The 16118-nt window shown below is 38.2% G+C and overlaps 1 protein-coding gene across 7 annotated transcripts in view; it reads right to left on the bottom strand.

Moving 5' to 3' along the window:
• Window positions 1–16118, bottom strand: part of DSCAM (DS cell adhesion molecule) — a 396804-nt gene that overhangs the window by 172301 nt on the left and 208385 nt on the right. For all 7 annotated transcript variants that reach the window (XM_060770299.2, XM_060770298.2, XM_060770300.2 and 4 more), the window contains exons 4-5: window positions 5276–5422; window positions 718–996 (exon numbers count right to left, since the gene is read on the bottom strand). In XM_060770299.2, the coding sequence (XP_060626282.2) occupies window positions 718–996; window positions 5276–5422 (426 nt within the window). The remainder of the gene's footprint in view (window positions 1–717; window positions 997–5275; window positions 5423–16118) is intronic.

Genomic DNA, 16118 nt, shown 5'->3' on the forward strand with positions numbered 1-16118 from the left:
GAGCAGGAGCCAAAGTGTTGTTTGGATGTGTGCAAGAAAAAGAACAGCTTTAGTGGTGAACATAGGACTATTCAGACATCCTGCTCACACAATAAAGAACAGAGCAAGGAGGCACTAGCTCATTTTCCCCTCTTCATTACCATCCTCCTCCCATTCTAGAAAGAGAACATCTTCAGCAGTAGTTGTGTAAATTTTCCTGATTTAGAACAGCATGGGAAGCCTACAGGAGTACAATGCAAGTTCTCTGCTCAACTTGGTTGCCTTACAACATTTGGAGCATGGCCATGTTGGAAAGAGGGCCGTGGCAGAGGAGATAGAACTATGCAGAATGTTCCTAATCTTCTCTCCATGCATATTAATCAAATGAAGTGACAAATGCCTAAATACATCATTATCAACGGAGAAAGGAAATTTAAGAGAGAAGAAATTTTCAAATTCAGCTGTCAGGATTTCTGGAAGTTGAATGGCAAAACATCTGGGGACCCACAGGCTGATAACCACTGGCATAAACTCTTGAGCAACTATTTTGCTTGAATGCTTGTACAATGTTGAAATCCAACACAAATCCCCCTGAGGATTTTTATTCTACAAGCTGGAATTGGACCCATGATCCTAGATAGTTCCATGTTCTTCCGACAGAACAAAACTAGAATTCTACATGTAATTTTGACATAACAGTATCCATTTTACCTATCTAGCAGGCCCCAGTTTACTTACGTTTTACATGTAAGCGGCCTATCACTTCAGCAGTACCATAATTGTTCCACACTTCACACACATAGTTGCCTGAGTCTGATGGGCGTGTATTTTCTATCAGTAAACCCGTCACTGTTGGCCGGAACCTGCTATCAGGCTCCCAGGGAACGTTGTCCTTCAGCCAGCGGTACTTTGGTGCTGGATGTCCAGATGCTTTGCAAGGCAGCTCCACTCGCTGTCCCGCCATGGCTTTACGATGTTCAAAACCATCCAGAATAGATGGAGCCGAATTTGCTGGGTCTGGAAATGAATGCAGTTATGTCTTAGGGATGCAACGTTTCATTCACTGATTTAACAGATTCACTAATCGGTTAAAGAAACAATTATGCAATCATAATAAAAGAAAGGTTACCATAGATCAAGTAGTATACAATGCCAGAAAAAAAAAGAAAGATAAATGTTGCTAGATGAGAGCATAAAGATCAGAAGTGTGATTGAAGCATAGGAAGCTTCTTTCACAAGAATGCAAATCTCTGTCTATTTTGTCTTCACATATAGGCACAAATAATTATGCTAGTTTTCTCATGGCTGTGGGAAAAACAAATGTCCCTATGCCATATTCCCTCCATTTGCATACATCCTGTAAGGTTGTGAAAGGATTATTCTGCATTGAAAAATGTGTGAAGTTTCTGTGTAAAACAAAATGGTGCAGAAAAAAATTGCTGTTTTCAGAAGAAATAATGTATTTGTGGAAAACAATTTTTTTATGCAGGAAACAAGATTTGTGCAATAAATTAACAAACTTTTCTATACAAAATAATTCCTCTGCAACACTCTGGCATATTCAAATATGGGGTGAAAACCTCAAGCTTCTTGCTTATCTGGTCTATTGTATTTTTGACATGACTGTCAGGAAACCTACTTTCTGACCTGGGAATGAACAATAATGAATATTCTTTCCATCCCTGTTTTACTACCCAGTTAATTTTTAACTATGCATTTTAAACTCGTGTCCCGGGTTTACTTTATTTCACTTTGTTCTAAGTGTATTTTAATATATATATTTAATAGAAATACATTTTAATATACAGTATGTATTTGATATAATGTTTTATCAAGTGTGTTGTGCCCTGCCTCGAGCAGCAAGGAGAGGTGGGTAAGAAGTAAAATAACAATAATAATAATAATAATAATAATAATAATAATAATAATAGGAAGAAGAAGAAGAAGAAGAACTATTACTACTACCTACTACTGCATTTAGTGATTATTTGACAAGGCAAAAAAATGGTCTCAGATTCTGGGTATATCTTAACACTGCAAAATTAGAACAATTTGACACTAGTTTAACTGCCATGGCTCTGTCCTGTGCAATCCTGGGATTTGTAATTTTGTGATTTGGAATTCTCTGTCAGTAATCTGTAGTGCTATAGCAATGCAAATTTCTAAATGCTTCACCATGCCATTATTATAACACAGATGAACCAATTTTAAATCCAGTGAAGAGTTTTGAAGATTATAAATTATGTAATTCAGCAAAATATATACTTTGAACATAGTGGACACAGCTTTCTCTCTTTAGGAAAAAATTGGCCACTTCGGCTAAATGTTGTGCAGAACACATCTTTGTGACCCATTATGTGAGTGTGTCTAGTTGTTCTTCAAACGACAACAGCAACAACAACAGTTTTTACAGTTTGCAAATTTTATCCATTTGTGTGCTCAACCAACTGAATGTTCTTACTTTCATTACCTGTAAAACCTGTATGCTACAGTGTAATAAGGGTCTTTGGAACATAATAAAAATGTTGTTGTTGCTGCTGCTGTTGCTGTTGTAGTTGTGCTTCCATTCTGGTTGGATATATTGCTGTGCATTAACTGTGTATGAAAAAACATTTTTAGACACGAAACATGCTTTTACAGTATGTGTCTGTGGCTTGTTGAAACTCAGGAATAGGTTTTAATGATTAGATCTTCTGAACCTTTGCTGTAGCAGAAAGACTTATACACCAAAGTTGGGAATTACCATTCATAATCCAATCTGCAGAGGATCTTACCATTTTATCAGTGCATGCAAATGTATCCTACACATACCAACTTCACAAAATCTTTTTCTGGATCATCTCATCTTAATCTGACTGTGCTGGGGTTACACAAACTATGAAGTCACACTAGTAGACTGGGTATACTCTTGAGGCTCATATACACAGCACTTAAAATTTCCTGAGTTAAAAGGAGGGGGGGGCGGGCTACATGGCACTAGTGTAAATCAGCACTGATTCACTGCAAAGGGCAAAAAACTTGGGGTAATGAGGTCCCCTTTTATCCCGTTTCCAGTTGCAAAATGTGCATATTTACATCACTGTATATCCCTGCACTCAAGAAAAACACATGATTTTCTTCCCTTCCCTCTGTGCAGACTTCTCCAGCACATGTCTACTTTTTAAAAGCCTGAAATAACTGATCAGCTGATTGGGCTGTCAAATGGATACACAGCTGATTTAAAGGAAGCACGAATGGAGAGAAATTGGAACACTTTGAAACTGCTTATTTTAAACTTTATAATATTAAACAGATTGAATAAACAATTAGGAGAAGAGAGCAATCCAGCAGAAGATTTAAAAAAAACACCTCTGTTATTTGCTGAACCGCATATGTGTACATGCAAATCTAGTTGTTTTAACATTAATATATTCACATGTGCACATATACAATCCAGCTCATAATGGAGTGATGTTCCCAGGTTCTGGGTTTCTTTTTGTCCCCCATTTAAAACCGGGATTTTCATGCTGTCTAGAAGCACCTGTGGACTCAACTCTGAGCCTGGCTGTCCCAGTTTCAGCACTGGCCAAGGATGCATTTGCACAGCTAAAATTAATATGCCAGCAGTGGCTATTCCTTGAGATGTCAGATTTACTTATGGTGACACAAGGCTTGGTTACATCCCATTTGAACTACTGTAACACATTCTATGTGGGGCAGCCTTTCAAAACTCCAGAAACTTCAGCAGATTCAAAATACTGCAGCCTGAATGCTAAACAGGGATATTTACAGGGAGCATATAACACCCTAATTAAAACAGCTTCACTGGCTGCTTCATTTTCCGACACAGTTCAAAGTGCTGGTCATGAACTATAAAGCCCTAAACCAGGGGCTCTCGAACTTTTTAAACAGAGGGCAGGCCATAGTCCCTCAAACTGCTGGAGGGCCAGATTATAATTTGAAAAAAAGGATGAATTAATTGCTATACACACTGCACATATCTTATTTGTAGTGCAAAAACACTTTAAAACAATACAGTAATTAAAATGAAGAACAATGTAACAAATATAAACTTATTAGTATTTCAATGGGCAGCATGGACCTGCTTTTGGCTGATGAGATAGGATTGTTGTTGTTGCTGTGTGCTGTCAAGTTGTTTCAGACTTAGGCTGATCCTGAGCAAGGGCCAGGTAAATGACCTTGGGGGGTCATATCTGGTCTCCGGGCCTTAGTTTGAGAACCCCTGCCCTAAACCATTGAGGTCCAGACTATCTGTTCAAGAGGCTGTTCCCACTTTCTGGAACACTGCTTTTCTTTTGGCAGGAGGCAAATACTTTTTTTGTTTAAGTAGGCTTAAAATGTGTAACAGCCTTATACTGGATCTTCTTATTGGGGTGGCTTATATGTCTTTTTAAACTTCTGTATATTTTAAATGATTTTATATTATTTCATGTGGTGGTCGTTTTTAAATATTATTGTGTAAGATGTCAGTACTTTGGTTTCAATGTGATGAAATATTATTTGTAGTTTAAACTCTGTGTGCGGTATAGAAATGCAATGCAGTGCAAGAGTTAAATGCACAGAGCTATGATTAATGACTAGAGTGCAATTTTGGACAACTCCTATTATGTCATGCATTCCAGAGATGAGATATGAGCGCATGCTCCCTTCCAACGAAGAACAGCTAAGAGAATAGACATGTGATTTTGCTCTTGTGCTATAGTGTAAATAGCAATAAATCTAAGTGCCGCTCTGGGCTTTGGAGCTGACTGAAGGTAGCACTGAGGTCAATAAACTTATATAAGATTGGCATCATGTTCAGTAATTATGATGTTGCAAATCGTGCACTATCATAATTCACTCTTATGGTTGCCAAGAAAGCAATAACCATAAACAAAAGTCTTGCCAAAACCTACCTTTCCAGCAACTCAGCTCTTCCCCCCTCAATACAGCCATTTCTGTGTTTTCAGAGAGCAAGGGAGTGGACATATGCCCAGCTCTCTTCCTGCATTTGATGTTCTGCAACAGACATCGGCAGGGATTTTGAGGTGGGGAGGGCTGCATTGCTGAAAAGTTAGGATTTAGAAGCTAGCACATGAAGAAGTAGCTACAGAGATATAGTCACATTTCCATATCAATGTCTCCCAATGGAAGATTTCAGTCATCATATTAATTAACAAATAGAACGGTTTGGTATTTCCAAGAACAGCAACTTAACAACTTCTTAACTTTGAAATATATATGTTACCTTTCCCCCAAAATGTTTATGCCTGCGTGGACACAAGCATTTGCATTTCAGTTAAGTATCATTGCATACCTGATACAAAAAGTCTAGCACTGTTGCTCTGTCGTGTTTCTCCAGTGTATCTGTGCCGTGTGATACATCGGTAATTATACAATCCATCTTCATTCTGTACATCTGTAATATACAAGGCTCCCGTGGATGTGATGAGAAATCTAGATCCTGAAAGACATAAGAATATATAGTTTTGTGAATCTGAAAAAGTAATGTAACACTCCTACTCCTGAGAATTGCAAATTTTCCTGTCAAACACCAAAGCTGTACAATGTTGCCAATGATTATGCTTTTTAACTGATCGATGTGTCACTACCTATGCTAAACTCAACTGTGTTTTCTTAAGAAGTATAAAATCTTTCAAAACCACACACGTTATATTGTTAAACCACTCCAAGCACATAATTAATTTGGTATTCATCATTGCTGCAGTACAGATAACATAAAGATATTTTAAATAAAAAGGAAGCAAAGAATGAAATTACTTATTAGATGTGAGTCAGCTACTGAAAAATACAAAAGCATATTATTTTATGTTACCATTGAACCGGAGTATGAGATATATCATAATTACATGGGCTAAAATACATAATTACGTATGATGATATGAATCCCAATATAGTATCAGACCATATCAAACTTAGAAAGAAAAGAGATTTGGAATTAGAATGTGAATGGGGGATGTAATTATACTAAAAATAATTTTTTCCATCATTTCTGTGAAGAGCTCACAGAACTGGAGTTATCCAGTTTTATTTTTACAATAATCTTGTGAGATAGACCATACACAAAGTCACAAAACAAAGGGATTTGAACTCAGATTTCTTATATCAAAATCTGACAGTCAAACCATTGAACTGCTCTGGAAACAGTAGGGAAGAAAACAAATTAGAGCCTTCCGTGAGAGCTTTGCAAATTAAGGGCCCTTCCTCTTGGGTTTCAGTTCCCACCCCCCTCCCACAACCCTGGGCTTTCACTTGAGGGGTAGCTAGATGCCATCCTGTCTCAACTAAAAGCTGACCCGGGATGGCACACATTCCCCCCCCCCCCCATTTTTCCCAAAAAGACTCTCTGGCTTGGAGTGTGGTGGATGCTCCTTCTTTGAAGACTTTTAAACAGAGGCTGGATGGCCATCTGTTGCTGGTGCTTTAATTGTGTTTTTCATTTATGGTTGGGGTTTGGACTAGATAGCCCATGTAGCTTTTTCCAACTATTATTCTGTGTTTCTATGAATTAATTTGAAAATGTATTTCTGGTAATTTCCAGGTTTGGGCATTTTTGTATATTCATTTGGAATCCAGAAGTGCCACTCATGGGGGTCTACAGGACTTGGAAATGTATGTGTGGCTCCTAAAAATATTTTATGTAAAATTAAATATGTCACCTTGTTAAAATAATATCTACAAGAGATAATGAGATTTGCCACATGTCACAGATAATCTCAGCATGTTAATTTCACACCAAGAGATGTTGTTTATGGCTAAAGTTTTTAAAACATGTTTCCTTATTTGTGTTAATAGCTGTAACATACTTACATAATATTTGGAAAACTAATTCCTTCAAAAATACCAAATACTAGAAAAGATGACATAAAAATGGAAGGGGAAAATCAACATAAACTCTTGATGAAAAGCATTTTCATTAAAACAGACAGCTTGTCAAATGTGACAAAACCTAAGTATTGAGGATTCTGGGAGCTGTGCTTCAGAAAATGTTTAGAAAGCAACGTGGATAGAAGAGATATTTATTATCCTGTTTATCTTACGAAGCATTTTATTCTCTAAGCACATTTCATCTAAGCACTCTTGATTTGTTATAACAAAATTCATTTCTTAACTCATTTGCAATACACAATAAGCAAGGATATTTAAAAGCAAAATTACATTTTGCCCCTAGATAAATCTAAGTTTATTTGCCTCTTTGCTGTTGATAGCAATGAAGAGACGATAATGAACATGTTCAAGAATGAGCTGTCTAGAATAATACATTCCAAATGTCACCGCTTGGTTCTGTTGTGCTTTCATAATAATCTTGTGAACCCAACATCACCCAGATATTATCTTCAATACAAGAGCGAGCATTGTAGCCCTGCCTTGTTGTCTGGAGGGGATTAGATCTCTAAACTTCATGGAGTCCCCTGATTCATCTGGGATTAAGTCCTACCTTCTTCTAGAAGCCATGGATGCAGTAGAGGCATGGGGTGAGAGAGAGGAGAAGCCACTGCAATAGGTTCTGACAAAACTCAGCCAAGGACAGAGGGTTTGGGAGTCATGGGTGAGGTAGGCCTCTCAGTAGGAACACTAATTGTAGAGCATACCAAAGTTTCTTTTTTGAACAAAGAAACTCAGAATTGCCTGCCCATCATGGCTACTGGCTGTGTAACTTCTCCAGGCTCTGGCAATTTTAAATACACTTAGATTGCTCAGAATATTTTTCTGACATTTCTTATCAGATAGCGAGGATCTCTTTGTCTAGAATTCTTTCAAGTGATGAATTATGACATCTGTAGGAACAACGCATTCTAGAAAATACTGGTGAAGATATCACTTCACAAAACATCATACTGTTTATCTGTGAAATACTTTTTTTAAAAAGCCAGAGGAGCTGAAAGTAGGGTTATTCAAATGCCTATTTTAACTTTTGCTAAGCGGTTGCCTTCACAGCATGAGTTTGACATACACAATTAGGGCCATTTTTAGTGGTATGATTAGGAGGACCCCTAAACATGATAGGTTTGGTTTGTTACAAACTGAAGAGCATTACTAGCAGGAGAGCCCTCATAAAACCATTACATCCACAGTTTAAAACTTAAAACCACTCTCATATTCTCCACCTGTCCTGACTTGGCAGGGACAGTTCCAATTAATCCTGCACCATACCATTTTCAGTTTTTAAACAAATGTCCTAGTTTCCTTCTTCTCCCACCACTTCCTCACTTTGTCTTTAACTTATTTCAGTTAGTACACATTGATTTCAAAGTGCAAAAATATTCTGCACTCAACTGAATGGGGAGAGATGAGACAGGCGAAGGGGTATCCTGATCAGGCAAAGGCAAACTTTGCATCCTCTTCTGAATACTGCATTTTCCCTTATTAATAACTTTTGCCATCTTGACCACACTTGGACGTCATTTGCCCACTCATGTCCCGACAACCATTTGTGAAACGTAGGAGGCTATGCATTCCTGTTTCCACTACATATTATAGATTCTGCTGGATATGTTTTTCCTTCTGGAAACAAGGCTAGTTTAAGATCAAAAAGCCCACCCCAGGGCCATAGCTTGGGGTGGGGGGGTGGGGGTTAAGGGTTCAATTGCCCCTCCCCAAAATGTGTCAGGTCTTAAAAAAGCCTGGCTTAGTCATGGTTTTTAACTGGTTAACTGATTTATGAGTAAACCAGGGTTTTTTTAACCTGACACATTTGGGGGGGGGGGTTGAACTTTTAACCCTCCCCCTCCTTATGGCTACGGCCCTGCCTCCCCTCCCAAATTCCATATCCAAAAGATTGGCAGCTAACTCTTGTCTGGAGATGAGAGAGCTTATTTTTCTGCACTTAAAGGCTAACTTATGGAGCACAGTGCTATGTGGCAAAAGTTCTGTTTTCCAACACTTTGCGCCACATGGTTTTTAAAGGATTATTCCAGACTCTGAGATATCAGGGTTAAAACCTGAATTTTAGGAGTGGCCCCTTGTGATGTCACAGGAGGCATTATCATGTTGAGTCCTTCGGGGAGAGGGGACGGGATATAAATATATTATTATATTATTTAGTGTGATGAATTAAGAATCAACCTCAGTTATGCAGAATGTTGCATTCAAGTAACCTATGCCTGAAAAAGGTTTAAGTATCAGGAAAATACACACACACATCTCAAAGCAGCACTATTGTCCTGGGATTCCTTTTGCACACCTCGAGAACTGAGAAAAGAAGGTATAGGTCATCAGGACCATGCTTTCTAGCATTGATCCCTGAGCCACCTGTCACAGAAAGCCTAACTATAGAACCAGTCCTTCCTGGAAGCTGGTTTAGAAACCAGTTTGAATATCATTTAAATTCATCTCTACAATTGGCAACCATTCTCCTAATGTGGCTACTTGGTAATCAGAGAGTATATGCAAAGATTTTTTAAAGTTATCTATTAGCCTGTGTAGTACCAAGATTCAAATCACAATTTTCACATAATAATTAATGAGTTTAGAAAACCTCTGTCAGATACCCTCTTATCCAATTGTCCACAGACTGTACTAATAAAATAGCATTTGAACCATTGCAATATTAGGATAATGGAGTATATTTCAAGGTTGCAACATTAAGAGTTGTTTTATCTGACTCTGACTCTTGGTCCTTGAACAGGGTGTGGTTATTCCCCAAAAAGGTGTAAAGTATCATACCGTATTTGATTTTCACTTAGCTCATAGTTTAATGTTATTATAATCTAAATGAGGTTGACAGAACTGAAGAGAACAGATGGTTTCTTTAACCAGATGCCAAACCATTAACAGTAACAGCAAACTCTTATCAGCGGTAGCTGTCACTTCCAGCCTTCAAGATGGCCTTTGCTAGCAAGGTTTGTTGAATTTTCTTCTGCACAGAGTATTCTGAACACCTGGTAGCTTTGATATAGACCTGTCTAAAAGGAAGTAAACATGGCAAGACTGTGCAAGGAAAAACAGCATTATAGTCTGATTATTTAGGTCAGGAGTGGGATTTTTTTTTCCTTTTGCTGAGACTACAATCCTCAAGGGTCATCTGTTGGGAGACACCTAACATGTGGTGGCTGGGAACAGATTGATGGATCCCTCCAACATCTCTCTCTCTCTCTTCTCTCTCTTTGTTTGAAAGTCAGTCTTCTTTCATCTTTCTTAAACATTAACCTGTCCTCTTTCACCTACTCCCCCTCCCTCCCAATGTGCTGCCAAGGAAGAGAGATAATTTTTACCACAACTCTGAGCTTCTTAGCATACAGACAGATTTTCAAATTAGGCCAAGGATTGTAGGACGGTTTGGGGTTGCAAGTTGCTCTTCCCATACCCACCCTCAATCTCTGGGAATAAAATTGGTAACTATGCACATGTTTAAGTTATACTAATAAATATTTTTTTAAAAAACCCTTTATTTGCATTCCACCCTATCACCCCGAGGGGAATCAGTGAAGATTCCAACATAACAATGGCAAACATTCAATGCCTACATAAAACAAATGATACTGACATAAAATCCCAGAAAACCTAACATCAAATTAAAAACCTAGCATCAGTAAATTAAAGTTGACATCAATAAATTAAACTACACAGTGCGTAACAAAATTCTACAACACAAATCTAAACAAAACATCCACACTAGTGTACAACAGCCAGCAAGGGTTACCAAACGGTGTGGGTTGGTTATGTGGTTGTTGGCCTGGTGTGGATCAGGGAAGCCTAAATAAAAATAATTCTGAACCAGAGGCCTGGCAATGATCACTCAACCATCTAATCCTCCTCCTCTCCATATGCTAGTGTGCAAAAATAGGTTGTCAGTTGTTTTTAAAGGAGAGGAGGGAGGAGGCCAGCTATATTTCTTTAGGGAAGGAGTTCCAGAAGTGGGGGACGATGACGGAGAAGGCCCTCTCTCTCGTTCCCACCAGTCATGCCTGGAATGGGGGTGGGACTGAGAGCAGGGGCTCCTCCGATGACTGCAGTGCCCAGGCTGGTTTGTAAGAGGAGATGCAGTCAGTGAAATAGCCTGGACCCGAGCCATTTAGGGCTTTAAAAGTAATGACCAGCACTTTGCATTTAGCCCAGAAGCCACAATGAACATATCAAAACAAAGACTCTTGCTCTGTCCTTTATACAATGTCAAACATAGAAATAGTAATTGTAATGCACAGTGCATTTTTGTAACTAAATTGATTCATGTTATTTGTTTGCAGAGGTCTACTATTTAAGCATTTTGTTATGCTTCATTGTTTACATTGTACATAAAATAATGTATATTCCCTATGCTTCTTTGGAGCTTGTATGCATAAGCAGATACTTGACCAATAGAATGAAAAGCATTATGAAGCCAGTTATGGTAAATAATAGATACATAAAATATATGCCTACGCTGCCTCAGTCCTCCTGTATCTTTGATGGATATGCTTTCTTCAGACTGTGGGGTTGCATCCTTCAGCCTTCTCAATCTGCTTCAAATTGCCAGTTTTGCAGCTTGTTAATTATAACTGGCGGAGACTTCATATTGTAAATGTAGATTATTCAGACCTCTTAACATCAATCTTGCAGCTGCTTTTCTTCTTTCCACTACAAAGAAAGCTTCATAGTGTTATCACCAGTTTTAAGAAGGACTCTCATTAAACAGGGTTCACTATCGGAGCTGCTTGAAGGATTAACTGGGTTCTTTCAAGATTTTTTTCCCAATGAATATCTTTTATAAATAGATGACCTAATAGTGACTGCTGGAACAGTGCAGGTAAACCTGTAGGCTGCTTTCTTCTTCTTTCATTGACCGATATCAGGGAGAATCATTAATCTGTCCTTCCCAGAAGCTGGTGTGTGTGCAGGAGTCATTAGTTATTGTACCCCTTGTAATACAGGAAAGGAAAAACATTTCTGAATTGCAAATTTTCTCATCAACATTTCTTATATCATCTACATTGGTCAAAGAATCAAAATCACTTCACATGCAAGTAACTATAGAGATTACTACACAGGACTGTCATAATCATAGACAAATGCACACACTGTGACAGCCAGTAAGTCACTTTATTGGATCTAGCTGTATATAATCAATATTGCACTTTAGTACTTAGACTCGCCATAGCTTCATATACTTGTGTGTTTTATGTACACTTATTTCTTTGCTCTTTGGATTATTTATCTGGTAACTATGGTAGTAATGAAACAAGTGATGTAAAAAAAACTTGCTCATGGGTAGAAAGGGAGGTTCATGTTCATTTCTCATCTACTGAAAAAGCCTAACATTCCATCAAAAAGTTCCTTGGTATTATGCATAGTAGCTAATAAATGTATGCTTGAATTCAGTAGGAAAGTGGTAAATGTTAAAATGGCGGAACTCATGAAAACATACACACACAGAGACACACATCACAAAGAGCAGCAGAACCACAGAAAACACATTTTTAAAGATCAGCATGACTGCAATCATATGTGGTTACCTGAGGTTAAACTCCATTAAACTCCATGGTGTTTACTCCTGACTGCATGGGCCCAACTTTAGAAAATATTTTCAATTAGCTGACATGCAGTTTCCTAGCTTTTAATTAAACACAGACATAATCTTGCAAAGTGTGACCACTGAAAGTGCTAGCATAAAATAGTGGCTACATGAAAGGAAGAGAACAGCACATACAACATTTGCTTGGTTATTTTTCATTCTCTGTCTACTTCTGCACCGATCTGAAGCAAACAACAGAAAAACTAAAACCTTTGATATCACCTTATTTACCTGAGCAAATGTGTGCAACCTGAAAATGGTTCTCCTGTACTTCATCATACCCAGAGATCTACTATTGCCATGTCCTTCCACACATGATATCACCCAATAAGGTCACTCACTTTAACTTACAGTCAGCAAAAGGACATGGAGAGATTGACTGGTGAGTTAGGGTTGGCATCACTAGGCAATGGCTGCATTCCATGACCACAGGGGCCTAATGGAGCCACCCCCCCCCCCCAAAAAAAAAACCCTCCTGAAATATTTTTGAGGTCCAGGGGTCTCAACATTGCAAGTCAGAGACTGTGCCTTGATTACAGGAGGAGGGCAAATTATTTTTCACTCCTATGACCATTGAAACATCTTTAAAAATCAAAACACCTGAAAGCAAATTATGTTCATAAAGGACCCCTCCATGTGTCCAGTATTATTTGTTTTTTAACTTTTGTATTGGTTGTATTTATACATTACCTTTTTCTAGGCATAGTACACAAACTGTTTGTCAATTATTTAAAAGAAGACATTTAAATTAACTCATTGCCTCAGAATGTGGTAGCTTTTAAACAGAGGCTGGATGGCCATCTGTCTAGGGTACTTTGTGCTTTTCCTGCATGGCAGGGAGTTGGACTGGATGACCCATGTGGGGTTTTTTTCGAACTCTATGATTCTATGACTAATATTTTACAAATGTTAAAAAATGAAGTAATAATATTATTTTAAAACATGGTTAATGACACATTTCAGATATATTTAGAATATATATTTGAATGAAAAAGTACACCACTTCACACACACTTCTACATCTTTAAGTATTTTTTGACTTATGGCAACTCTAAGTTGATCCCTTTATGGGTTTTTCTTGACAAAAATCTGTTCAGAGGTCACTCAGTGGGTTTCGATAGCGGAGCATGAAACTGATCCCTGCTCTCCCGGTATCCTAGTCCCACACTCAGAGCACAATAGCACACTGGTTCTACTGCCAAATAATTTAAACATCCAAGGTCTGTTTTAATTATTTTAAGCTCTTCAAGTCCCAGTGGAAAGAGATCAGAAAAGATGGCAACTGAATTGCCTATGGAAGAGAACTTTGCAGCCTTGGCACAGCCACTGAGAAGGCAGTCTCCTATGTCCTCACCACAGGATAGATGCAGCCTTTATTGTTTTTGGGAGGGCCCAAGAACAGTTTCTGTCTTGATATTTCTCAGTGCCTGATCATTCAGTACACTTCTTATGATTATTCCTAAACAGGCTCAACTATGGGCGTTTCCAAAGAGCAACACAATCCATGTTTTAAAAGTGAATTTAAAAATTCTGGGACCTGGTAGCAGGTCCACACACAAACCTGTAAGTCCTGGGATATGGGTCCCTTGCAGATTAAAATGGAAGGTGGACAGGAGACATTTGGCAGAAGTTTTTTTTAAAAAAAAATCCTCCATTATGCGCTGGACTGTATATGTGCACATGGGAATATCTTAATATAAATATAAGCATGTATGCATATGAGATCCAGAGCATAATGGAGCACTTTAAAAACCCACCAAAAAAGCCACTTCTGTCAGATCTCTCTCTTCCCTTGATTGTTAATTCAACCACTATTTAAGATTATCAAGTATAAAAGAAATAGTTTCAGAGAGTTCTAATTGCTTCCCATTTGTGCTTCCCTTAAACCACCTGTGTGACCAATGGACAGTCCAGTCGGCTGAACAGCTGTTTCAGGCTTTTAAAAAGTGCATGTGTGCTGGAGCAGTCTACACAGGGGAGAGGGAAGCAAAGCACATGTATACAGTCACGCAAAGGTGCACATTTTCAGCCAGAATCAAGTTTGAAGTACACCTTTTTAACACATTTTTTTAAAACCTTTTAACCTGATTTCTCCAACACTTTGGCTAAATCTTATTTAGTCCTCCCCCTTTTAACCCAGTTACTTCCGTGTTTTACAGCATGTGTAGAAGGGCCCAACCTAGCACTCTTGGGAGCCCAGTTTTACCTGATATTTACTGAGGGATCAGCTCTATATCATTCAAACTCCTCTGCCCATATTCAGGGTCAAGGTGCCTTGGCTGATCTTCTTTGTTGGAAGTAACTTCAACTGCATCAAGATCAACAACCAATCTATTGCTAAATTTAGTTAACTATATGTGTTTTATTGTCTTCCCTATTTTTCTGCAATATAGCTTGAATCCCATCCAGGGAGAAAAAGAAGGACACACCATAATTAAAATGATGGATAGATGGAGGATAGAAATTCTAACTTCCAGCTTTGGGAATGTGATTAAAATTCAGTGACAGATGCAGCTTAAGCAAAAAACCCTGCATCCTTCTGTGTAAGAGGGAATTAGACTTGTATGTGAAGATGAAGAAAGGGATGTTACCAATGTTAACATTGTACATGCCTAAGAAGGGCATTTATGTAAAGAAGAATCCCCTGTATGCATGTCTGCATCCTTAATGTTTCTGTGCATGTGATGAATAATGTATAGTTCCCATGTGTGATAAAATATGTATGTAATATATTATACATGAATTGAGCTTTAACTATGGGCAAAACTGTTAACACAGAGACAGTTCGGGAAGAAAAGTTCAGCAATCAGAATTGCTGTAATCCAAACTGAAATCATGCAAGAAAATACATAGCATGATCTAAAAAACTGTGAATTAAGCATTGATAATACAAATAGCTGGCCATTTTGCAGGTATTAGGGGAGCTTAAATAAATACCTGGATAGAAAATGTTATAGGCAGAAGTGAAACAAGGCTGAAAAGGTAAAAGCACAATAAATGCTAACAGCAGAAATGTAAACTCGAATCTTATACTGAAGTGGGTAATTCAAAAACTGAAAAATTTAAAGGAGCTGAGTTGATGGTTGAAAAGAAATGACATCTATCAAATGGATACACAAAACACATAACTGAGTTAGATAATAGATACAAGCAGCAACAATCCAATACACTTTCCAATCTGAGGCAGAGTAGCAAATGGTATCCACACTGTCCTGATGCCATGGTACAACGTCTAGTTATTTGGCCACATTGATCAATCACCCAATTCCCACAAGTAGCTCTCTCCTTTCCTTGGAAATGCAGCTATAGCAATTAGTAACAAACACATTATTGTCAAAGGTTTTCATGGCCAGAATCACTGGGTTGTTGTAGGTTTTTAGGCTGTATGGCCATGTTCTAGAAGCATTCTCTCCTGACGTTTCACCTGCATCTATGCCAGGCATCCTCAGAGGTTCTGAGGTGCCTTGGCTGATCTTCACTGATTTCCTTGAAGGCTGGGAGGATGTGACTTGCTCAAAGCCATTTAGTTGGGAATTTGGTCCAAATGCTCAAATCTCCACACTTTCTCTTAACTTGGTTGCTATCCTAATAGAACACTATTTGAAAGAACAGAATATTGATAGTCACATTATAAGGGAATCATAAAAAT

This window comes from Anolis sagrei, chromosome 3, assembly GCF_037176765.1.
Source record: "Anolis sagrei isolate rAnoSag1 chromosome 3, rAnoSag1.mat, whole genome shotgun sequence".
NCBI classification, from domain to species: domain Eukaryota; kingdom Metazoa; phylum Chordata; class Lepidosauria; order Squamata; family Dactyloidae; genus Anolis; species Anolis sagrei.